General features: G+C 42.7%; 1 protein-coding gene across 1 annotated transcript in view; it reads left to right on the forward strand.

The window, feature by feature from the left end:
* The first annotated feature begins 1,900 nt into the window (after window positions 1–1,900).
* Window positions 1,901–25,324, forward strand: part of MYO1E (myosin IE) — a 192,919-nt gene continuing 169,495 nt past the window's right edge. The window contains exon 1 of the mRNA XM_069483352.1: window positions 1,901–2,270. Within this exon, the coding sequence (XP_069339453.1) occupies window positions 2,268–2,270 (3 nt within the window). The 5' untranslated portion in view covers window positions 1,901–2,267. The remainder of the gene's footprint in view (window positions 2,271–25,324) is intronic.

Below are 25,324 nucleotides of genomic sequence, written 5' to 3' on the forward strand. Positions count from 1 at the left end.
AGGGTTCTTGTGGTGCTAATAAGTCCAAATTTTCCTTTTGGCAACCTCTGTTCATTAGTCCTAAAATAGCTAATAGTATTTTGAAGCTGATATGCTCCTGTGAGGTATGGAGTCAGACTTACCTGAGAATTTAATGTGTCACATCTCTATGTAGCTAGGCAATGCCTAGTGCAGATGCCATACTGTTTACTTTCCAGGTCAAACTACACACTGCTGCCTGATGAATTTCCTAATCTGAACTACAGCTCCAAATATGGCAGTTCCTTGCACAAAACTACTGTCACTTCTCATTGTATTTGTTTCTTTCCTGTAAGCATTTATTATTTTTAAATTTATCATCTGTATCTTCCCTTCTAAAATTGTAAGCCCAGCAAGGGTAAGGACCAGTTGCATCTCAAGTGTCAAGCTACCTTATGGAGGGCGTTCAAGTATACTATTGCCCAACTATGTGAATGATTATTACAGGAATCTGGACAATGTGATTTTCTTCCCTTTTTTTTAAATGTGATGTAATTCACATACTATAAGATTCACCCTTTTAAAGTATACAATCCAGTGGTTTTTAGTATTTTCACAAAGTTGTACAATTATCACCAATATCTAAATTCCAGAAATTTTTCATTACATCAATAAGAAAACGAATACCTATTAGCAATTACTTCCATCCACCCGTCCTCCCAAGCCCCTAGCAAACCACTTATCTATAGACTTTCTGTCTCTATAGATTTCTCTATTCTCAACTTTTATATAAATAGAATGATATAGTATGTGATCGTTTGGGCCTGGCCTGTTGCACTTACCATGTTTTCAAGGTCCATACGTGTTGCGGCAGGTATCAGTACCGCGCTCCTTTTTATGGCTGAATGGTATTCCATTGTATGGATACACCACATTTCGCTACTACCCTATTTGGACAAGATGATTTTTAACACCCGTCTCAATGCTATGATCCTATATTCAAGTGAAGAGCTACAACCGAATTTCATAAAGTAAATCATACCATCATTATCCTTCATAGCTTTTCTATGCCTGGAAGTTTTCAAATTTTATCTTCCACAGATCCCAAGGGGGCAGCCTCTTGTGAACCACCAAGGTTACTTCTGCAGTCCTCCAAAATAAAATCAGACTCTCTACTTTTATTTCAGGATTCTGCTTTTCCTTCACCCCAATCTTCTGCTCATTGTGCACCTGATTTCCCAAAACTCCATACGCTGGAATAATGCATTTTCACAGTTCTGATTGTGCTTCTGATTGTTATCAACAGGTACCTGTCGACTGAGGTTGGGTGGTGTTTCCACCTCTCTCTCCCCTTCCCTGTGCTCACTGCACTTGCAACTTTCCTGCCATCAAAACCTCCAAAAGAGAAAAGAAAAAGAAGCCAGAAGCCTTCCTTTGTTTTCCAAGGAAATTCAGGTAAAAGGAGGGGTGAGGGAAATGATATTTTTGACTTTCCTCACAATCCAGACATAGGAATGAAAGAGGATTTCCTTTGGGCTGCTGCCACGACTCTGATCTTTTATGCTGATAAAATATTTCCTTCTTAAAAAAAAAAGTTCTGGGAAAATCATGCCACTTCGGCTTGGAGGCTAAAGCTACTCTAACTTTGTGTTAAAAAAAAAAAAAAAAAAAAAAAAAAAGAAAGGTTTACTTCTGTTTCACGGAGGGTTTTTTTCCTAACAGTGCAGGTCTTGCCACCAGGCGCGAGCTGGGTCCGCAGCGTGCGGTGGAGGCTGGCGGGGACCAGGACTACAGGATCCAGAGGTCTTTGGAAACTCCAGCAGCTCCAAGCTTGTTGGCTACTACGGTTTCCCTGAGGAGTGACGCTGCGAAAACAAACCCTGATTGGTCAGGTCTGAGCTGAATTCTCCATTTATGGACAGATTGCCCGGTCCGAGCCGAGGCTCAGCCAGAGGAGTACGGATTAAGTGGCCGAAGAAAGAGGAGCGAGGCAGGGGAACTGGGCAGCAGCGCCGAGCGCATCGGAGGCACCTAAGCAGCGGCGAGCGGCGGGTCCGAGTGGACTCCTGCCCTCCGCAGCATGCACCGCGTGTGCTAAGTCGCCCCCGTCTCGCCCTCACCTAGAGCCGCCGATCCCGCCTGGATGGAGTCCCCCCTGGGTTCCCATTGGCTCCTGTGAGTGCTTGGGTGTCGGGAGCCTGTTTTTGGCGAGAGGAACCAACTTTTGAAGTTCGCCCAGGAGACTACGTTCCAGCCCCAGCTCCCCGGCAGCCGGACCGGGCGGAGGCGCTACCGCGGCGCAAGTCACCATGGTGAGTTGGCCGCGCCGCGTCCCAGGACGCCTGACCCAGGGATGGGGCAGGAAGCCCCGGCGCGGGGCACCCACCTTGGGCGCGCTGCCCAGGCCAGGGGAGGAGAAGGTGGACGCGGGAGTAGGCACGTCGCGAGCTCTTATTTCCTCCTGCCTTCCGTAAACCGGGATCGGGGAGAGGGACCAGGGGCCAAGGAAAACTTTCTTTAAAGTCGCTTTCTGCGTCCCGAAACTTTTTGTGGCCGGGTTGCTATGGCTGCCAGCTGTCGGAAGCCAGGGTGTGGGCACATCTGTTTTCGGGGGCGCGGCGTCGGAGGGGATCCCTTTCTTCCAGCTGGGGCGGTGGGGGCAATCGCCCGTGCCCCTCGGGTCCTAGCTGGCCGCGACGTTCGTGCCGCAGCAGGCTCGCTGCGCCCCTCCCCACCCGCTGTCCCCTCCCCGCCCGCCGGCACCCTCGCGGGCTGACTCCCTCCCCAGCGCGGTTCCGCCGCCCGGCAGCGCCCGCAGCTGTCCCGCCTGGCATCGGCGCGCTGGCTGGGGCGGCCCCCGGCCTGCCCTGGCGAGGGGCGGCGCGGGCCGCACAAAGGCGGGCGAGGGCGCCAGGTAGGGCGAGCACCTGGCGGTGGGCAGGCTGCTGAGAGCGAAAGTGAGCCGGGCGCAGCCGGGAGCCCCGCTGGCCTGGACCCGCCAGGGGCGCCGGCCCGCAGGGTCTCTGCGCTGGAGAGGCCGAGTAAACACCTCCTGGGGAGAGCCCAGCCGCTTCCCAGGCGCGAGGTGACAGGGACTCTTCGCGTGTACAGTGAACAGTTCGCATGGCATGAAGTCCTCACGAGTTTCACGTTTTTTTGCTCTTTTTCCATTTGGCACTTTGGAAATATATGGAAGTGGCTGCCTCTTTCTCTGACTTTTTTGTGACTTTTCTGCAACCCCAGCTTCCCTACCCAGCTACATTCCTCCTCCCTGCCTATAACCTTAGCCACATCCCTTGGGCTTTGGTGTGGTGTACTTTTCTTTCCGAGGCACAAAAGCAAGGACTCTATTTTGAAAAGATTGGCAGTCCATCAGAAAAAAAAAAAAAAGAAGTGCTACTACAAGCCTTCATAGTTTCCACACTTGCTTCTTTTCAAGTAATCCTGCTTAGGTGGATGAAGTAGTTCTCTTCTGGTTTGTTCTTTTTTTAATGAATGTGAAAGTGAAGCTATGTCAAAATGATAACCAGCACAGCGCTAATCTAAATATCTATATATCCTGCATGAGCGGCCGGAAGGACTGTAGCAAAAGCTCATCGGAATCTACATACAGAGCTCAGAAGCAGCCTTTGACCGGGTGCTGTTTATTCAAAAGAATGATTAAAAACAAACAACAAAAAAACCTTTGAAGGCATCCTCGACCAAAGCTCTTTCTTTTCATATAGTCCAAAATTAAGTCACCTTTGCCCCTAAGAGAACACTTTATCTATAAAAAAAATTTCGTCTTCCAGTTTTAAAGTTTAAGAAGTCAGTCCACCCCACATTGTTTTTGGAACCCCTACAGAGAACCAATCACATTGGGCATGGGTTTGGGTAAAGGTATTTCGCTGGGCTGCTGGCCACCTGAATTTTAGCAATGTGATAGTCCTAGTGCTTTAGAACTGCTGTAATTATTTTCCATGGTTCAATATTTCTAAAAAAAAAAAAAAAAATCAATGTGTTTATGTCAAGAGCTTAAAGAAGCTTACAGAATTTAAATACTTGAGTGGTACCTTGAGAAAATTAACTTCCTCTCAGTTAAATTTATCTTTCATGCTGAGCAGACTGAAAAATAGTCTAGCATGCCTTTTTTGGGACCTGGGAAACTCCATACTCAGTTTGGCCCCATTGCAGATGAAATGGTTGGTCAAATGGATGCAGAGGAGGCGTGTTCTAAGGAAGAGTCATTTCCAGAGTTGGTCTATCCAAGGACAGGGTTGACTTACCTATTGTTGGGCTCCCTGCCATCAGAACAGATGGGCAGGTTGTGGGCCACCAGGCGACTATCCGTGCATCAGATATGGTTGCTAAGGCCACAATTCGGGAACAGAAAAGTTGAAACAGCTGGCTGTCCTGAAATAGAAGGTGTGCCATTCAGAGATCTACCGGATCCAGAGTAATTTGGCCAAAATTAAATGAATCATTTCTTTCCTGACTTGAAAAATTATCTGTTCATTAGATATGTGGCGTTGCCTTAGAACAGACCATCAACATCTTAAATAATCAGAAACCCACGTTATAATACTTAATGTTTATATAAGACTCTGTCAAACCAAATGAGGCTTCATTTTGTGTTCCACATTGGTCTAGGCCTGCCCTTAGCTGTCTAGAACAGGAAGGGACGGGACATGACCTTCAGTGGGTGTGGCTGAGATTTAGCACGGAGAATACAATTCATCAGTAGGCCCTTGGCCAGGTTATAGGGAGAGCACCTGTGCTATGGGCTTCTGTGTGTGTGTGAAGTCTTGTAGCACATTAGGAAGGTTTTCCATCTGTATCCAAGGTACTACCAAGACTCATTCAGTTGTGACTCATAAAGGTAGATTGCTATTTTCTGACTCATGAACACAATGTACAGTTTGTAGTTCAACTCCTATCTCCCTCCTGAAAACTCACTTTGGGACACTTCCCCATCTTGGGAAAACTAAGATCACTAGCAGGCAATAGTTATTTGTGTCTTTTTCCTTGGGAAACTTGAGGAAGTGCAAAAAAATAATTTAGGGTATGTTGTTTAGGAGAGTACAAAAATCTCCGTTGACATCTAAGGTTTCCTTTGTAGAATCCGGCCTTATCATCATCTGTAAAGGAAGTTCTGCTTTTGTGGCCATGACCAGTTTGGACCATCTGATGGACTGAAACCCATGTCTATAGATCTACTATGTGCTTTGGACCCAGAAATTGTGATTCGTGAGGCTTCTGTGAATTAAATATGCAGAAATATTAATATTAGGGCAAATCCGAATTGGCCATCACCGCAGAAAATGTTCAAGATGTGTTTCCTTTTCCTTACTTGCTTTTTACTTGTGAGTAAATTGTAGATATGACATATAAAAATATACAAGAATAGACCTAGGAACCTAGAAACCTGATAGATAGCTGACTATAAGGTAGATTAAGTTCCTTTGGGTGAAGGCAAGGCTTATATTTAGAAAGATTGGAATCCATTTCAAATATGTTTTCTGGGAAGGTAACCTTGTTCATTTTTACTGATTAGTTCATCAGATTGCTAGTAATCTGGCCCAAACAATACAATACAGCAAAAACAAAACCGGAAAGGAATGGGATAAAGCACAAAAAAATTTTGATGCAGGCAAAGGGTTAGGGAAAGATCTGGTGTCCTGGACATTATGTAGGGACAAGTGTGGGTGGGCCATCCTAGTGGGGAATATTAATATTTGGCCAGTCCAGGGCTTCTCTTTGGAGAGAAACCCAAGGTCAGAGGGATGGAGAAGTGTAGAAAGGAGACAGCTGCAGGAGCTGAAAGCTACCTTCTCCACAGTCTTGCCAGGGGCTACAGCTTTATCAGTGGTTGCAAACTGGAATGATAGGATTTGGTGGGGGGAGGCCGGCCTCTAGAGAGTGCAAGTGGAATGCATACTTCATCTAAAGAGGCACCATTACTTGACCCTAGGCCATGTTTACATCACCATATTACCAAATTGTCTTGTTTTTCAAGAAAAGCTAGAAATCCAGATTTTTATGCCATATCTTTCAATTTTTGTAAGTGTTCTGATCATCAGTGAGAGGCCAAACACACACACTTGCAGGTCAGCTGTTTGCAGCCACTCTGTAAATTTTAATGTGGTGTCCTGCTGGGAACCACAGTGCCTCCTCCCATTCACTCACCAGCAGGACCGTCTACACCTTAGCCACCTACCCAATCACAGCATTAGATTTTTACTGATACACCCACACCTTCCCACCGGGTCCCCCTAAAGAGAAAGAGTTGCTTGGTATTTTTAGCCCACAGAATCTCTAAGCTACTAAAACAGGGAAAATCTACATCCAGCTGCTACTATTTGGAGCTCTAAACACCAGTGTAGGTTGGTTCCATGAGTGGTGAGGCTGCAAACTGAACTTCTCTTTCTTACTCTTCTACTCCCTCTTCCACTGAAAATGCTCTGGCCCCCAATATTGCATGATGGCCTCTTTTTATTACTCCTTTCTCAGTTGAATTTCATGAATATGAGGTCTGTTTCAGGAGATCTCCTTAGGTCTAGATGATGAGCAGCAGTGAGAATTTTGATGACTTGTAATATTAATACAACATTTTGCTCCTGTACCTGTTATTGGCATGTCACCAGCTCCTGTGAGACTAAACGAAAGAAAGAACACGTAGTGCTTTGCATTTCCTAATGAGATGGGGACAAGGCCTCATTCCTTGGTAGGAACTTGTGAAAGCTCTTTTCATCAGCTTCAAAAAGCAGAAATATTTTAAAACCTCTATACAGGTGCAGGATATTATAAGCTTTATGGTGGGATATATAGGAATTATGAACAGTAATGATTTTACAAGTTTGAGTCATCTACTTTGTTTTTTTGCAAAGATGCAGCAACTTGTGTTTTTACCAATCTGCGATTAAAATAGGTTTCTCAGTGTTGAGATATATATAATATATATATATATTTTTTACCTTGCTGACTTGATATTTACAGAGCAAATAAGGGGTTAAAGGTTAAATGCCAAAGGTATTAAAAATAAACATCTCAGCCTTATGAGCACATTCTGTAATAATGGTAAACAAATTATGTTTTGAATTTCAACTTCAGAATTTATTTTGGCAGAGACAAAAGGTTTTTGGGTATCCTAGCAAAGTGTTTTTTTTTTGTGTCTCTTTATGACAGTCACACTTGAGAGAGTAGAACTATAAAAGCCATTCCTAAAATAATGGCATTGGCTTTGACAAGCCATAGAGCTGTAGGGTTTTTTTTTTTTTTTTTTTTTTTGAGACAGGGCCTCACTCTGTTGCCTGGGCTGGAGTGCAGTGACATCTTCACAGCTCACTGTAACCTCAAACTCCTGGGCTCAAGCGACCTCCTACTTCAGCTTCCTGAATAGCTGGGACTACAAGTGTACACAAGCACACTGGGCTAATTTCAAAATTTTTTGTTGAGAGAGGGTCTCTGTTGCCCAGGCTAGTCTCAAACTCCTGGCCTCAAGTGATTCTCCTGCTTCAGCTTCCCAAAGTGCTAGAAATACAGGCGTGAGCCACCATGCCTGGCCTCATAGAACTTAGACTGTACCCGTGAGTACAGTTGACCTCCCTTTTGAATTGCCACCATGAGAAGGTCATTGCCATTGTTCAAAGTACTTTTGAGTAGTCGTTTGTGAGCTACATAAGAAAATCTATTTTTTTTACTTCCTTTATGACTTAAAATATTACCACCACCCAGCCTGATCACCCATCTTACCAGACTTTGCACCAGATCCTTCTCAGCTGCTTCCAGTACTTACATTCTGCCTCAAAGGAGGAAAAATTAGTCCTGCTGAAGGTAAGCAATATCATATACACCAAGCTGTGGTGGCCAAAGAATAGGTCCCTCTTTCCAGGAATAAGTATAAGAACTGCCCTGAAGGGGGCCGTGCTCTCTTGGATCTTTTGAATTCTGATGTGTTTGTTAAAAATTTTTTCACAGCACTTTATAATCATTTGCTACATTGTAGAAAGTAAAACATATGCTACATTGTAGAAAGGCCAGAAGAGAGTTTAAGAATTCTATCCTAAGTCTTTTTGCTTGACTTCAGACAGAGGTCTAGAGAGGTTAAACAACTTCTGAAGTCTCATAACTAGTTTTTGGCCGAGCTGGTGCTAGAATCCAAGTGTTCTGATCCCAGTCTAATAAGGTTCTTCCCACTAAATGGTGGTGGATTAGAGCCTATTTCCTTGAGAGTCTAGACATGACCAGGTAGTTTTCTTTCTGGAACCTTTCGAGAAAGCCTGCTTGGAGATGGAAGGTCATTTATTTTTGCTTCATTACTATGTCAACTTTAAGAGATTATAAGAAATAAATTTAGAAGAATTCATCCATAATACCCCTGTACCTGAACACAGTAATTATTTTTATGTCTTTAGGTTTCCTTCCAATCTACTCAAACACACATTATTTTTATGTAGTTGTAATTATGGGGCAAATACTCAGTCAGTGCTCCATATTTTTCCACTTGTTTTATAAATCCTTTTCTTTGGTAAGCATATTTATTATATTTTGGTGGCAGTATAATAATAATAATATATATATGTAAATATATAATTTTTTTTTTTTTTTAAAGACAGAGTCTCACTCTGTTGCCCAGGCTGGACTGCAATGGTGTTGTGATAGCTCACTGCAGCCTCAAACTCCTGGGCTCCAACGATTCTCCTGCCTCAGCCTTCTGAGTAGCTGAGACTACAGGCTCATACCACAACACATGACTAATTTTTCTATTTTTAGTAGAGATGGGGTCTCGCTCTTGCTCAGGTTGGTCTTGAACTCCTGAGCTCAAGCATTCCTCCTGCCTTGGCCTCCCAGAGTGCTAGGATTATAGATGTGAGCCACCACACCTGGCCAAGTGTAATATTAATAATCCCATGTAGCCTGATTACCCAGAATGAGTCATAACTGTATGGAAAACTCCTCCAGAAGTGAGTACAGGGAAGAGTTCCTCCTTGTACCCACTAGAACTGCTGTCATCACCAGTAATGGGCGGCTTAGCCTTCTGTGGCTCCTGAGATGTGGAGCCCCTCTTTGGTGTAGAGCTGGAGCAGGATACACTTGAGGTACGCACGCCACACTCCTAGGTTCTAGCCCAAAGTTGCCTACTGTCGGTGTTCCCCCAGGAATCTGATGTTGGCACTCTAATGTGTGATGCCAGTGAGTGCTTAGGGCTCTGAGTCTAACTTGGCAAGTATGAGTGGTCCTACCAGAGAAGTGGAGTAGTTGGAGATGGAGAGCTTTGAACTCCAAAGTGGAGGAGACACAGCTGTGGCAAAGAAGGTTAGCATACATGCTTGGTACATAAGAATCCTTACCAAATATATTGCCAACTGCTGAGAAATCAAAGATGAATTAAGCACTGCCTCTGCTTATGAGAAGCTCACTGTCTAGCGGAGAAATGACAAAGGGCTTCTATATGCACTATTTCATTTCATTCTAGCACCAGTGATGATTTTTGTTGTTATTTCACAGGTAAGAAAATCAAAGTGTAGCAAGGGAAAGGAAATTATTCAGAGCCGCACAATTCGTATGTAACTAACGAGATCTGCTAAATCTATGCTCTTTTAAAAGCAATTGAGTAAATTATTTCTAAATTTGACAATACTGAGTCCAAGTATCTGTATAACATTTCATCATTTCACATACTCCCGAGGGAAAGCAAGACTGATAAAAAAAAAATCACCTATTTTGGTTTATTTTACTAAATAATACTAGGGTGGGATAATTTAGACTTAAGCATATGGTCTGTTATGAGTAGTAAGGGTCTGGGTTTTAATTTCCTTGTTTTGGGACTTTGCCATAGAGACTAGATGTCACACTGGGAGCAAGCATAAAAGTAAAAGAAAGTCATATTAGAAAGCTCTCTAATCCAAATTAGGTTAAAAAAAAAAGATAGAAAATAAGGGAAATGAGATAACCACCAGAGATCTAGCTGTTTAATTCTTATAAACATTACAGAAAATAACAACAAAAAAATTAGGATATCACATTGTTAGTCTCTTAGTAATTTCTTTGGTGTGAGCAGCATTTGATGCTGACAGCAATTTAGGATAACATTGCTTGGTAATACAATGTTCTGGACAGCAACATTATCTCATTTTAAGGAATTTTCAATGAAAAAAATAAGGCTGTTTTTAGTGTTCTAGGTAGATGCAGACCTTTGTTACAGGAAATTTTGGATTTGAATGCAGAAGCATCTAATAAGTGATTTTAAGAGTGTAAGGACAGCTTCCTTGAAGGCTTGAGAATGATCTAATGCAGAAATATATCTGCCAAATTATGGCACTTCCCCATCAGATTATCAAACAAAGATTCCTAATGTTTGGATGGAGGGATGGTGTTCTGAGGCCCTCTGAGAGTGTGTTGGAAGCAACCGATCTGTTCCTCAACAGCGTTTGTAATAGCACCAAAAACAAACAAACAAACAAACCCAAAAAAACAATGGAAACAATTTAAGTGTCCATTAGTAAAGAAATACATGTGGCTTACATATTATATGAGAATATGGTATCAATATGGATGGGTCTCACAAAAGTAGTGTTTGGTGAAGAAGCAATTGCAGACAGATGCACTTAGGAAAAATTTCAGGCTGGGCACAGTGGCTCATGCCTGTAATCCCAGCGCTTTGGGAAGCAGAGGCAGGAGGATCCGTTGAGGCCAAGAGTTTGAGTCCAGCCTGGGCAATATAGTGAGACCCTGTCTCTATACAAAGACTAAGAAAAGTTAGCCAGGCATGGTGTTGCACACCTGTAGTCCCAGCTACTTGGGAGGCTGAGGCAAGAGGATTGCTTGAGCCCAGGAGTTTGAGGTTGCTGTGAGCTATGATGACACCACTGCACTCCACCCTGGGTGACAGAGTGAGACCCTGTCTCCTAAAAAAAAAGTAATTTCAAAACCACAAGACTATATGTTAATACATTATTTTGTAATCTATACATTTATATATGTATACATATATTTATGTATATATTATTTTAAAATATAAATTCACAGACTAGAAAGATATATACCAAATTCAAACTACTGAATGGGGGAGCAGGAAAGGGAGATGACTGAGTCAGACTAATATCAACCCTATCGGTAATGTCTTATTTGCTTTATATATAAAAAAGAAATCCAAAACAAATATGATAAAATAGTATCTTTTTTTTTATATTTATTTATTTATTTTTTTGAGACAGAGTCTCGCTTTGTTGCCTGGGCTAGAGTGAGTGCCGTGGCGTCACACCTAGCTCACAGCAACCTCAAACTCCTGGGCTTAAGCAATCCTACTGCCTTAGCCTCCCGAGTAGCTGGGACTACAGGCATGCGCCACCATGCCCGGCTAATTTTTTCTATATATATTTTTAGTTGGCCAGATAATTTCTTTCTATTTTTTTTAGTAGAGATGGAATCTCGCTCTTGCTCAGGCTGGTCTCAAACTCCTGACCTTGAGTGATCCACCCGCCTCGGCCTCCCAGAGTGCTAGGATTACAGGCGTGAGCCACCGCACCCAGCCTAAAATAGTATCATTAATTCTAGGCAGTGTATATATAGATATTTCTTTGTTATTCTGTTTTTTAAGCATCTTTTTTTCAGTTAAAAAGAAAAAAATGCATATAAACACACACAATTCTTCATGTAATTTTAGGAGGTTCATAAACTCCTGATATCCATACTATAGCATTACAAGAGTTGCAGCAAACATTGTCTTGAAATGACCATTAGGGAGCATGGTCAATTTTGAATCTATGTCAGGATATTGTAATGACTGTTGACATAAAATCCAATCAGTAGTAAGCCCCACTGACTGGTTGTGTAAAGAGCTATTAGGAGATATGTCCTCCGATGTTCAATATATCTTAGCCTCTGTTAGTCACCTTTTCTTGCTCTATTGTGTCTGTTAGCTTTTTGTGTAGCAAATCACCCCAAACTTGGTGGCTTAAATAATAAGCATTTATTATTTCTCAAGATTTTGTACATTGGCTGGGCAGTTCTGGTCTTGGTGGTTTCATCCAATCCCTGTGGTCAGCTAGTGGCTTGGCTGGGCATGGATGATCTAGGATGGCCTCACTCACATGTCTGGTAGTTGGCCCAGTTTCAGCTGGGACAATGGAGATGACTTAGCCACAGATCTCTTGTCATACCAGGCTAGCCCTGGCTTGTTTATGTAGTAGTGGTCACACCACAGTGTTCCCAAGAAAAGCGAGCTTGCGCAAGCTCCAGTGCACAAGCATTTGGTAAGCCTCTGCTTGCATCTTGCCTGCTGTTGTCCCCACTGGCCAAAGCAAGTCATATGGCCAAGTCTGGAGTCAGTGTAGAAAAGGACTACCCAAGGGCTTAGATACAGTTGCCCAAACTCAACCTTTTCTCTGTCAGCGTTCCTTCCTTGGGTGGAGACATTGAGGCAGGAATAGATTCAGTGGTAGCCTCGGTTTTCCCTGGCTGATCCTCCGAACCCCTGTGGGTGACAGAGAAGCCGGTATTGCTGCTGATATGTCCACTGCTGTTTTCCCAAGACATGAGGAATTGGAGCTGCAGTTCTTTTGTATTGATGGGAACTCAGTCTGATTCCAAAATTGCTACATTTTGTTGGGAAAAAAAGGCAAAAGCAGAAGCTAACAACAAGAAAAACCATTTTCTGTCTGTTAAAGGGAGCTCTGTAAAAATAGCAAACATTTTACATTAAGTCCAAAGAGTGAGAGCAATGAATCATGCCAAACCAGACTGGGCTAGGTGGCCTGTTGGACAGAAAGGTGAAACTCGTGCCTTCCAAGGTGGGGACGATACTTCAGGCTGCCTAATTTTGCCTCTTCAGCCAGATCTGAGCTCTCCACGTGGAGAAAGACATTTCCTCGCATAGACAAAAATACTTTTTTTCCCTGGTTGAAAGTCATGTCTTTTGGACTGTAGGATGGTTCCCAAAATAACCCTGTGTCAATTCCATATTCTGTGAGCCACAGATTTTGCTATCTGGGGGCTCCTCAAGATGTGAATTGAGGAGGGTTCATTTAGCTTTGTGCACAGGACTCAAAAAATCTGTTAACCTACAGATCTTTCACTTAGACTCTCTCTGTGGAAAATTTAAAACTATACAAGTGAGAGAAAACTAATCCCCCAACTTCAACAATTGACAACCCATGGCCAATCTTTTTTCTATTCTCGTCTTCCTCTGGTTTATTTTGAAGTAAATCCTAGATATAGCATTTCACCCATAAATATTGCCATATTATATTGGCTTTTAAATAAAATAAAACTCGACACTATTCTTTGGACTGGAAGAAGAGGTATGTCTTAGAGAACCCAAAGCAAGTAGTGTTCCCTTGGCTTTTTTTTTTTTTATTAGGGTCTCGCTCTGTCACCCCGGCTAGAGTGCAGCGAGGTGATCTTAGCTCACAGCAACCTCAAACTCCTGGGCTCAAGTGATCCTCCAGCCTCAGCCTCCCGAGTAGCTGGGACCATAGGTGTGTGCCACCACGCCTGGCTAATCTTTTCTATTTTTAGTAGACATGTGTCTCACTCTTGCTCAGGCTGGTCTTGAACTTCTGAGCTCAAGAGATCCTCCCGACTCAGCCTCCCAGAGTGTTGGGATTACAGGCGTGAGCCACTGCACCAGGCTCTTAATGGGAGAGGCTTTGTTGCCAGCCACTGAGGGGACTTCTTCAAGCTTGGCCCCGTGTTGTCCACAGGAGAATCTGGCAGTGAGATCTTGACATTCATAGTTTTAGTGTGCAGGACAGCGGGACTCCCCTACCCTACAGTCCTAGCTCCACTCAGGCACTGCCGTTAGCTGTGATTGCTAGAGTGAGTTCAGCAATATTAGTGTCTTCACTTCTCCTCGTATATACCTGTATCATGGTAATGGCTGTAAAAATAATACTTGTTTCTTTCAATGATCAGATACCTTTAATTATAGAATATCAAAATGAAAAATATTCTAGAGACCACTTTGGGGGAAGGTCTAGGAAATTGTTTGTGTCCATGTCCATTCATATATATTTTTTTCCTGGGAAGAAGATTTATAAATGCCAAAGTGGTCTGTTGCCTCCTAGGGCCTCCCCAAATGACCTCCAAGGTCCAGAGAATTTGAGTGTCCTGACCCAGAGCCTTAGGTTACCTGGCAAGTTAATAGCAGAATTGTCTCTAGAATACAAGTCTCTTGACCCACAATCTGGGAATCCTGGTCCTGATGAAACATAATCAAGCATTAGAGAGAAGGGAGGTTGAAAGTGGTGAGTTAAAATAATTTTTTGTATGATTCTCAGATGCTAAGCTAATAAGACACATCAATGTGAGGCAATGGTAGGTATCATTTGCTGACAACTGACTTGATTTTTCAGAGCAATAATGAAGCATAAAAATAGAGTCACAGCATTGGTCCTGGACTTAGGTTTTTATATTCTCTTGTGATCACAGAGAGAAATGTGTCAAATGCAGACTTCAAATATAAATCAAGGGCATAAAGTTTTGACTTTATGTAAGTAATTGAAAGCCCATTATTCTCCTGGTGAGGATCCATTGATGTTAATTAGAAAATTAATATTTACTAATTGAGAGCACATAGAAGGGAATTGCTAGGCTTCAATTACTGGACTCTGGAGCAGATTTCTGTGCTTTGTTTCTATTACCCAGGACTAGGGCTTTCGGTGTAAAAAACTGGGATAGCTTCTTGCTTCCAGCTCTTTCTGTCACCCACACCCCAACCACATCCTCCTGCTAATGTTTTTTCCTTTTTCCACAAGGCCTTTTGCCCATCCTCTCCCTGAAGTGGCCTTCTGGACTTGGGAGGGATGAGGAGGAGGGCTGGAGAAGGCAGGAAAAATAGTTTGCACCTGCTCAGCAGCAAGGAAACATAATGAAGGCCACCAAACAAAGGGCAGCTCCCTCCTCCCCCTCCCTCAAGCTCACTTAATCCTCCTCCTCCGACCAGCCCTGCTTAGCACCTCTCCAAGCAAATGTGGCAAGCTTTGTCTGCTCTGCAGAGACAAGGAGGCATTGTCCTTTTTGTTTGGGGTCATGGATCAGAGTCTTCCGCTTTTTGCAGCCGTTGTAGTTAAGTGTCAGTTGGCAAAGGTATATCTTATATACTCCAATATAGGATGTAGTGAATAGCAACATTCCACTACGTCTGCAGTGTGGCTTCAACTTACCTTTTACTTTGTCTCTCACCTAGATCGTCTGATCAAATTCAACCACTTGGTGTTCCCTTTATAGGCTTGGATGTTCTCCACCCTCAGCTTGTGTCTGGCTGAAATCAATTCCCTTCCCTTCCCCATCCCACTGGTCTAATTCTTCTTTTGGGCTGGCCCCAATTCCACCTTCTTGAGTCTCATAGTTGAAAGTTATCCCTTAAGCAAAATCTCATGACACTTTATCTGCAAAGATCTTATGATGGTTTATACACATTGTATCTTCCCTTCTCACCAATTACTTTTCAGATAGAGCCCTTTCTTGTTCAGCTTTGTATCCCAGCCTCCCCCACTCCAGCCACCAGTTTTTTGTGACTTGCTCTACTGGGTATACAATACTATTTTAAAACTTACTGGGGGAAACTGCGTGTGTTTCCTTCTGCTGTGTGTGAGTATACATTCTTGAAACCTGCCCCCTAGGTCTTTACCTTGCAGGACAAAAGCAGGGTGCAGAACCACAGATACGGTGGGGCATTCTTAAAGTCCACTCCAATAAACCACTGCTCTAGGTTACTCAGATAATGGAATGAAACAGGGGTGTGAATTGGTGAAAGCACCCTGTGACTCCAATGTCGCTGAGCCTTTGACTTGCACGGAAATGATGAAGTTGTGTGATGTGTGGGTGTCACTCCTCACATCGTTGGCCTACCCTTTGGAAAGATGGAGTAGTGAGGACAGAGACAAGAGGGATAAAGACACTTAAGAGGGCACCTGAGTTGTGCATCCATGGAAGGCAGTGGAGAGCAGTCTGCCGTCATGGTGCTTGTCTTCACTCAGCAAGCCACTAAAATGTTGAAACCAGGAAACGCACCTTCCTCCCTCCCTCTACTGTTTAGGAATCAATGAAAAAAGATTGTTCTCCTAGAAAACAGATTCTGTTGTATATGTTGCCAGGAATTTCCCCAAGTGTTTTTCAGTGTATTTAAGACATAGGCAAAGATAATAGATGGGAAAAGGAATCGAAAGAATTGACGTGAGATTTTGCAGCAGCTGGACAATGTGTTTTTTTTATATTGCATGTAGTTTTGGAGGACAGGTTGAATTCAGATATTTAAAGGTAATCCAAAGATACGTATTGGCAAACTGTCCTCATGAAACCTTTGTACTGGAATTCATCAAGTAAAAACATTGACAAATTTGCACTTTTTGAACTTTTTGGAGTATGTTTTCCATGCCCAGCTCCAGGTGGCTGGGGGAGGTGTTCTAAGCTCTGCAGATAAAAGAAATGGCCTCCAGTGTGAGCAGGAGGAGAGAAGGGGGGAGTGTATATATGATCACCAGTTAGAACATTCGGAGTGAGGAATGTTGAGTGGCTTGTAGTAGACAAGGAATGGAAGAGTTTCGACAGGCAAGGTAAATTAGGGCCCTCCTGCCCATCAGAAGTTTTCAAGTGATATTAATTCATTACATTTTTGTTTACTATTCTCTTCTACTTGGCTGTAAACTCCCGAAGGGGAGGGACACTGTGTCATGCTCATGGCTCATCTTTGTATTTTGTGTTTTGGTATTTCCATCACCAGCACACTCTCTGGCATGGGGTAGAATCAGCAACTTTGCTGAATTGAACCATTCTGTTGCCCCCTAGACCAGATGTGCACGGAGGACTGAAAACCTTGCAGTTCAACTTGGTTGCAGCAACAGCAGCCTTCAATGAATGGGTGATGGATGAGTCAGTGGATTCAAGGAGCCAGCTAATTGTAAACTGGACATGTTTTTCAAAGATAAAAATAGCCCCCGAAGATAAAACCACTAGGGCTTCCTTTTGAGTTTTCCTTGAATAGAACAGGTTAAAAGTGGTCCGCTGCAGCTCCTGCAGGAGGCAGTGACTGCAGAGGGAAGCTGGGCGGGCCGGGATGGCTTCTACATCTGTCTCTCACTCCTTTTCAACTGAGGCTGGGTTGAGGCCACACAACCAGTCCTGGCTTGTCCCCCGAAGGGGTGGTGCTGCTCTTAACAGGCAGAAAGGAAACAAAATTCACCAGGGCTCTTTCTACTCAAAAGCTCCCAATTTTGAATGGCACCATTCCAAATCAGGTGCCTGCCTGGCATGGAGGTGGCAGCCTGTTCTAGCAAGTTCTGCCATCAGAGACCACTTTGACCTGTGACCCCGAGTTAGGGGAGGAGTGGTTAGTTGTTTTAGTTGATATGAAAGATCACTGCCAGATTAACGGATAGGATAAGAAGGTTTTCCTTGTTCAGCTATATGGATTTTCAGAATGTAAAATTTCCTGACAACGTTTATATCTGTCCTGGTTTTAAAGGGGAGAATTTCCTGCCTTTGTTTTTCCCTAAGCAGACTAACCACTCACCTGCCCAAGTGGAATCTGGCATTGCTAGCCTCCAAAGGCCAGTTAGTCTCAAAGGAGACTTGCTAATGGCTTAATTGTTTTGTTTATTCTGCTGCTCACAAATTCCTACAGCCTCATTTGCATTACCAGAAGAACTTTTTTGAATGTCTTGGCATTTCCTTTGGTTTTGAATAGCTCTTAAAGTTTGCCCTTAATGTTTTTCTGAAAGGTAGGTCGAGCGGTTTAGTGATAAGTGTGGCTTCCTCTAAACAGGGGTTTTTCTTAGTGTGTGATGGAGAAAGTGAGAGAATTTTAAAAAATAAGTGATATACTCTTTATCTACCTGTACACACCAACTATAGATTATTCTGGAGGCTGATATTTATGATTACATTTATATTCACATACTTTAGGTTTGGGGGTTAAAAGATTAATATGTGCAAGAGAATGGTTGGATATGTAGCCAGACAAAAACTACACATTTACAGAGCTGCAGTTTGCTTTTCAAAATGTGGAAATAGGACAAAGCTTTATTTCTTCATCTATGACAAAAAATTCCAAGTATAAGACTATTCTGATTCATGTAGTAAATGCATTTTTATACTTTTAGTATAAATGAGCTTGTTTAGATTAAAGAACTTTATAATGAGCTAGGGTGGTAGTTCTTAATGCAGGGTGGAATCTGACTTTGGGGAAAGGGAAATGTGAAGGTGGTTGGTTAGATCTCACTGTGCTGGCTGCCTCATAAAAGAAATGCTTGCTTTTTCCCTGCGGGCTGGAGTTTGGGGGAATTTCAGAGCTGGGAAATCATGCGATAGATCTTAATGTTATAAATCACTCAGACAAATACAGGATAAAGCTATTTTGGGAAGCGGTTGTGATTATACAGGATTATACGGTGATAAAGAGTTTTCAGCGGCTCTTTCGGTTTCTGAGGGTGTTCTGTGCTTTGCATTCTCAGGAATTCCCACAGAGAGAGACCAGAGAGCCTTTGAGGGGTTGGGTGTGCTTTTGTAGATTTAACAGTTTTCCATGCCACTGAAAAAACGAGAATCTGTTATCAGAACTAACAATTACTGAGAACCCACTCTGAACTGTCCAACATTTTTGCCTCCTGTTGAGATAGCTATTATTATTTTGCCTGGTTTATAGACAAGGAAACAATAAATGAGTTAGGTACCCTGTTCAAGTTCACGCAGCTGCAGAGTGGCAGAGGAGGGATTTAACTTCTGGGTGACCTGAATCTAAGGTCTGCTTTGGAGAGGAGCTGTCTGTCCCTGGACACATATATGTTCAAGTTGTGGGTCCATGGTCTAATATCCAGAACATCCTGTGATATTATTAGAAACGCAGAACTTCATGCCAACCCTAGACCTACTGATTCTGAATCTGCATTTGAACAAGGTCTCTAGGTGATTGCAAAGTACTAGTGCACAGGAACACTGGGGTCTGAGCGAGGTAACACGACTCTGAACATGTGTCCAGAGGAAGTCTAATGGTTGCTCTCAGAATGTCATCTTCCGAGGACAGGGATGTTGCCAAATATCCGAAGCTTCCAGGGATGCAACTAACCATTGCAACTGATCATCCTGCTCAGGCAAAAATTAAAGGGCACCGAGGGAAAATTTTCTCTTTGACAATACTGAAGTCAAGCTGTCCCCAGGTAGAGGCACAGAATAGGTGGTTGTCTACGGCATGCTAGGACAGCTCTCAACCCAGGGTGTCTCCTCCATGGCTGCTGTTGCTGCCACACTTTCTGCCAGTGCTGATCCCTCTGAACTAGTCTGTCAAACCCCCCACAGAGACCAAGAACAGCTTTTGTCAGGCCAGAGAAGGGAGAAGGAGATCCAGAATGGGGAATATCAGTAGCATGAAAATAGGGAAGCGCTTTGAAATGAGCCCAGCCTCCAGAACACTCCAATCCTGACCCAGAGAAAGTACACTCTACCTTTTCCTCCTCACTGGTTTTCCTTTTAGAATTCCCCCAGGCATTTTTGCTGGAGACAGTCCTGTCCTTGTCTGTTCTCCCTGCCGGACTCCTCTTGGTTCTCAAACTCTGGGAGTGTATCTCCCCAGGCGCTCCCTTTCTTTTCACAGCTGTCACTCCAGCTTGATTCACCATCACCTTACAGTGGGACCATCACATGAGTTTTTCTAAGTGGTCTTCACTCTTTCCTCTCCTGCAATTCACAGAAACAGCATGGTCAGAATCATCTTCCTGGCTGTGCACCTGTCACTCTTGCTCAAAAACTCTCAGCTCCTACTGAGAACATTCTAAAGCCCCAAATGCACTGCTGTCTCCGTTAAACCTATTGGCAGGTTGCCTCCGTCCAACTCTATTTTCCGGTAGTCCTGAAATACGTGAACTCCATGAGGGCTGCCTGAATGCTTTGTCCCTGCTGTTAGGTCCCAGCACAGCGCTTGTACACAACAGGTTCTCAATAAATACTGAGTGAATGAGTGAGCTTATTGTCATGTTGATGTTTTATTCTTCACCTAGAATACACTCCTGGTCAGGCCATTTTCCATGACTGGCCTCCCTTCCCTTTCTTGCCATTTGTCTAAATTCCTAGAGGCCTAACTAAAGGCTCATTTCCTGGAAACCTTTGATTTAGCTCATAGAGATCATTTCCTTCTTCTTGTCCTAGAGTTACTTTTCTGGACTAAATTATATGTCATCTTGCATTGCTATCTTGGGGCCCAGGTAGACTGTAAGCCCCTTCAGGTCAGAAATGACATACACTTCTTTGTACTGTTCAGAATTTGCCATGTTTTCCTTTGGCCTTCCCACATTCCTGCCCCCCTGGTCGTTCCGGGTCATGTGGCAGCTCTCTCCCAGCTCTGTATCTGACAACTGCCGGTAGTGGGCCAGGCCTCCCCTCCCCTCTTTCCTCCCAGGAACACATGCAGTCCCTGAGGGCAGGTGCTCCTTTCTCTTTGTGTCTTTTGTGGTTTTTTGAATGGTGGATGCTATAAACTTTGTTCTTTTGAGTTTTACATTCCTTTCCTTCTCCTGCTCAGTTCTTACAACTCTCATTTCTGAATTCCCACAAGTGTAACCATAGTGAATGAAAGCTAATGAAACTGTGACTCAGTGTGTCCTCTAGTTAGGGTGTGCGGATGAGCCAGCGACAGCGGCAGAGGATCCCTTCACCCCGAGGGGAGGCAGGAGCCTGCCTGGTGATCAGCACAGAAGGGGTTCCCCCCATTGTTTCCTGGAACTAGTAGAACAAATATTTTAACTCTGTACTTCAATTTCCTTTTTTAAAAAAGGGTGTAAGGATAGTTTACATTCTCTTTTCTAGTGGTGATGCACTGAATATTAATAAGAAGATTATAAAATGCTCTGGCCAGGTGGTGGCTCACGCCTGTAATCCTAGCACTCTGGGAGGCAGAGGTGGGTGGATCGTTTGAGCTCAGGGGTTCGAGACCAGCCTGAGCAAGAGCGAGACCCCATTTCTACTAAAAATAGAAAGAAATTATATGGACAACTAAAAATATATATAGAAAAATTAGCCAGGCATGGTGGCACATGCCTGTAGTCCCAGCTACTCAGGAGGCTGAGGCAGGAGGATCACTTAAGCCCAGGAGTTTAAGGTTGCTGTGAGCTAGGCTGACACCATGGCACTCTAGCCCAGGCAACAGAGTGAGACTCTGTCTCAAAAAAAAAAAAAAAAAAAAAAAAAAATGCTCTGGATACCTGATGCTGGCTGAAGCTCTGTACTAGGCGTCCCTCCTTTCTGACTCTGTTGTCACCCCTCAAAGTTAGAAGCAACTATCCACATGACAGTTACCACATTAGCATCTTTCTAACAAACTTATTCAGGTCCTGGCTCAATGAACTTCAGGGAAACCATACCATCTCTCTGCAATTCTTATAACCAATTGTCTTGGAAAGAGTTGCATGTTGTCTGTTAAAGAAACACTTCAACCTTGGAATCAATTGAGTAAGGTTAGAAATGTTTCAAGAACACAGACACATCTCTGCTTGATGTGCCCAGCCTCAAACTTTCCTATCTACTAGTCTGGGAGGGACAAATGGTGGATGTAGAGTGCTTCAGTTTTTGTTTTGCAGAAAGTTATGTCATCATCATGTAGAATAAAAATCACAGAATGAAATGAATTAATAATACACTAATTGAATTTGGGCAGGGTAGTTTGCCTATTTGAAATATTCTTGGCAAAATTTTTCATCATCCTCCTCCCTAATTGGCTGAGTAATTTAAAGAAGGCTTTTCAACTGAAATTTTCTGAATAAGGTTCAGTTCCCTTTTGTACATGGTAGGTTGTTTGCAGTGCATTACTGGGAGTTAAGGAAAGACACCCTTTTCTGTCTTAACCCTGGGCTGGAGGAAACACAGCTTTGTCTGGAAGCATACTAAACACATGATTATAACCATTTCATTTGCAGTGTGACAAAATCGTCTGTTAGAAAATTATGATTGCAAGTAGAAATAATATAGGAGGCATATATACTTAGATGTTCATATGAGAAGTTATGGGAGGAAAATTAAATAATTACTAACGAATAATTACTACCAATAATAAAATTTCACATTTTCCTCTGTCTGGGTGTCTTCCCATCATGCCTAAGTCTTAGGTAAGTTTCGAGATCTAACCTCAACAAAATCCCATCCTCTGAGTCTCCAAAACTTCCCAGACCTTCCTCTTCCGTGTGCCCCTGGGTTCTTGTTTGAAATGTTCTCACATCATGCATCATGGTCTACCTTGTGTTAGACCCATAAAGATTTTGTGTCTCATTAAGATGTTGTACTCTAGAGAGCAGAAGTTTTTTCTGACACACAGCCAGTGGTCTTGATCTAGCTTAGCTGCGGTGCTTTTTAAACATATCAACCCTTGGACTCTATCCTAGACCAACTGAAATCAGAGTTCCCGAGAGTAGGATTTAGACACAACTGTATTACTTTTAAAAGGTTTCTGGGTGGTTCCTAAAAGCAGTCAAGGTTGAGAGCCACAGTTGGAAGATATTTAGGAATTGTTGGCTATGCCATAATTTGGTACAGCACCAAATATAAGCTGATATAACTTTTTCCAAATGGACAGTTAATGGTCCTAAAAATAACTTTTTAAGAAATGCATTTTTTGTCTTCTCTCCTGAAGTGCCACCTTTATCCTCTATTAAATTTATATCTGTAATTTGTTTCTGGCCTTTTCTGTTCCATTGATCCTTTCCTCTATTCCTGAATCAGTTACCAGCAGCACACTGTGTAATTACTCTAGTTTTAGAATGTGTTTTTGTGTTTGTTTAGGCAAGGCTCCCCTAATTATATTCCTTTTTAAATGAGTTCTTGGCAGTGTATATTCATTTACTCTTCCAGACAAAATTTAGGATCCATGCGTCAAAGTTCCAAAACAAAATCTCTTTAGAACTTTGGCTGGAGCAGCAGGGACCCTGTGGAGCAATTTCAAAGGCGAACATCTTTGTAACTGAGACTTCATATCCACAGACATGGTGTCTGGCCATCCCCGTCAGCCCTTCTTTTAGGGCCTTCCATACACCTTTATGCTTTTCTTTATACAGTCCTTTCACATTGCTTGCTAAGTTTATTACTGGCATTTTATAACTTTTTTTCCTAGTTTGAATGGGATCTTGCCTATAACACTGTTTTTTTTTTTTCTTTCAAATAACACTTTTTTGAAAATGTTAATAATTTTATTCAGATTTTGTTCTTATAATTTAATGGATATGCTATGACAACCCACAGAATTATAAAAATCTCACTTATCTGAATGTGAAGGGATTTTAGCATTCTGATTCATTCCATTTTTTACTCTTGTTTTTGAGACAGGCTCTTGCTCTGTCGCTTGGGCTAGAGTACCATGGCATCAGCCTAGCTCACTGTAACCTCAAACTCCTGGGCTCAAGGGATCCCCTTGCCTCAGCCTCCCGAGTAGATGGGACTACAGGTGCGCACCACCACGCTCAGCTAACTTTTTTATTTTTAGTAGAGATGGGGTCTCACTCTTGCTCAGTCTGGTGCCAAACTCCTGGATTCAAGTGATCCGCCTGCCTTGGCCTCCCAAAGTGCTAGGATTACAGGTGTGAGCCACCGCGCCCGGCCATTTTTCACTCTTAATTCAAAAACATGAAACAAAACAAAGCGATTTCTCCCCATGTGTCCTAATGCAGTTTTCTTCAGTAACAGAGTGGCTTGGGTCATCATTCTGAAGACTTATGGCAGGACTGGCCCCTGGATGCAGAAGGAGCTGGTTCTGGAGCTGGGCTGAATGTGGCAGGATGTACCCTGCAGGTTGTGCTTCTGAACAGACCCCAGGTAGGGGGCCCTGATAGGGGACCAGTGATGCACCTCCTCATCCTAAAAGTCAAGAAAGCACAGTTAAAAGTGGAAGAGGAGAGCCTGTAGTTCCAGCTACGGGGGAGGCTGAGGTGGGAGGATCTCTTGAGCCCAGCAATTTGACTCTGCAATGAACTATGATTGTGTCACTGCACTCTAGCCTGGACGACAGAGCAAGACCCTACCTCTAAATGAATGAATGAATGAATGAATGAAAATGAAAGAGGCAGAAAGATGTCTTAATTCTGCTTAGCAGAATGAGGGATTCAGAAATGGGAGCCAGGCCTTCGCTTCTCATCTCTGAAGGAAAAAGACCGATTCCAGGAACCAAATAATTCTACTATAAGAGTGTTTTGCAAACTATAAAGTGATATTCAGATGTATGAGGAAGTACTAACTGTTTTTAAGCTACATTTGAAGGACTTCAAGAAAGTAAGCAATGTCATTGCTGGATAAAACCTGTTCCCTCTACCCCAGAATTCTTGTCACAGCTTTAAAGGAAGTTTTATATGCAGGGCAGAGGAAAGTAATAGCAAGATAACTCTTTAATCCAGAAACATGTCTAAACCTTGAGGATTCTGGGAATTGGTGAATGTGCTGTATATTCTTAGCATCCACAGGCTAAATACCCCTCCATTCCCTAAGTGTGGGCATGGGAGAAGTTAACAATGTTCCATCCTGCTTCTTCTCCCTTTGCATTTCCCTGTCTTTCCCCAATCATCTTATACCACAGGAAATAGAAAAGTAGTTAGGCAATCCTATTTTTTTGTTAGCAGAATAAAAGCCAAAGTTAAAGGTAAAATGCTGAACCAATTGGGTTCTAACAAGCTAGTGAATCAAGTGTTTTATGTCCAAAGAAATAAAGTGTTCTGTGTACCCAAGAAATTAAATTACTTTTTTCATCTTCATATTTTTACATTCTATTCTGCAGCCATGACATAAGTAGATGTCCACTTTTTTTTTTTTTTTTTACAGCTCATTCAGCATCAGAAAGATGTCCACTTTTGAATGTGGATTTTCTCCTTAAAGAAAAGTTTAGGAAATTGTTAGGAAACAATTCTGTATGAATTAAGAATAAAATCTGTCCATGAAACAAAAGGACTTGTTATAACTGGGAGGAGTAAAGGGAGGAAACAGTAACAATTAGAGACTTCCTAATAAAGAAATGATTAGGAATTCTTAGAACCAATATTTTATTTAGTGACTTTGGTTTTATACCACAGGTGAATTTAGATGTCAAGATGGTTTTACTGGTGAATTCCATAACACCTGTAAGAGACAGATAGTTCTTCTCATAAATGTTTTTAGAGCAGAGAAAAGGAAAGATTCTGAATTTTTTTCCTACAAGGTTGATAAACCTCAATTAAAAACATTTTACAAGGATGGCACAAGAAAAGAACACTAGAAACTAATTCCACTGATTAGCATGGATGCCATCTCATTTTGGAATTTTGGGGGGGAGCTTTGAAGATATCCAGACCATACCTGCCATTTTTTGGGGGTGAGAAAACTGAGAGTGGGAGTAGATGAATGCTTTCTCCGAGGTCATAGTTTGGTATAGCTCTAGACCCATTTCCCG

Source organism: Eulemur rufifrons, chromosome 2, assembly GCF_041146395.1.
Source record: "Eulemur rufifrons isolate Redbay chromosome 2, OSU_ERuf_1, whole genome shotgun sequence".
NCBI lineage: Eukaryota > Metazoa > Chordata > Mammalia > Primates > Lemuridae > Eulemur > Eulemur rufifrons.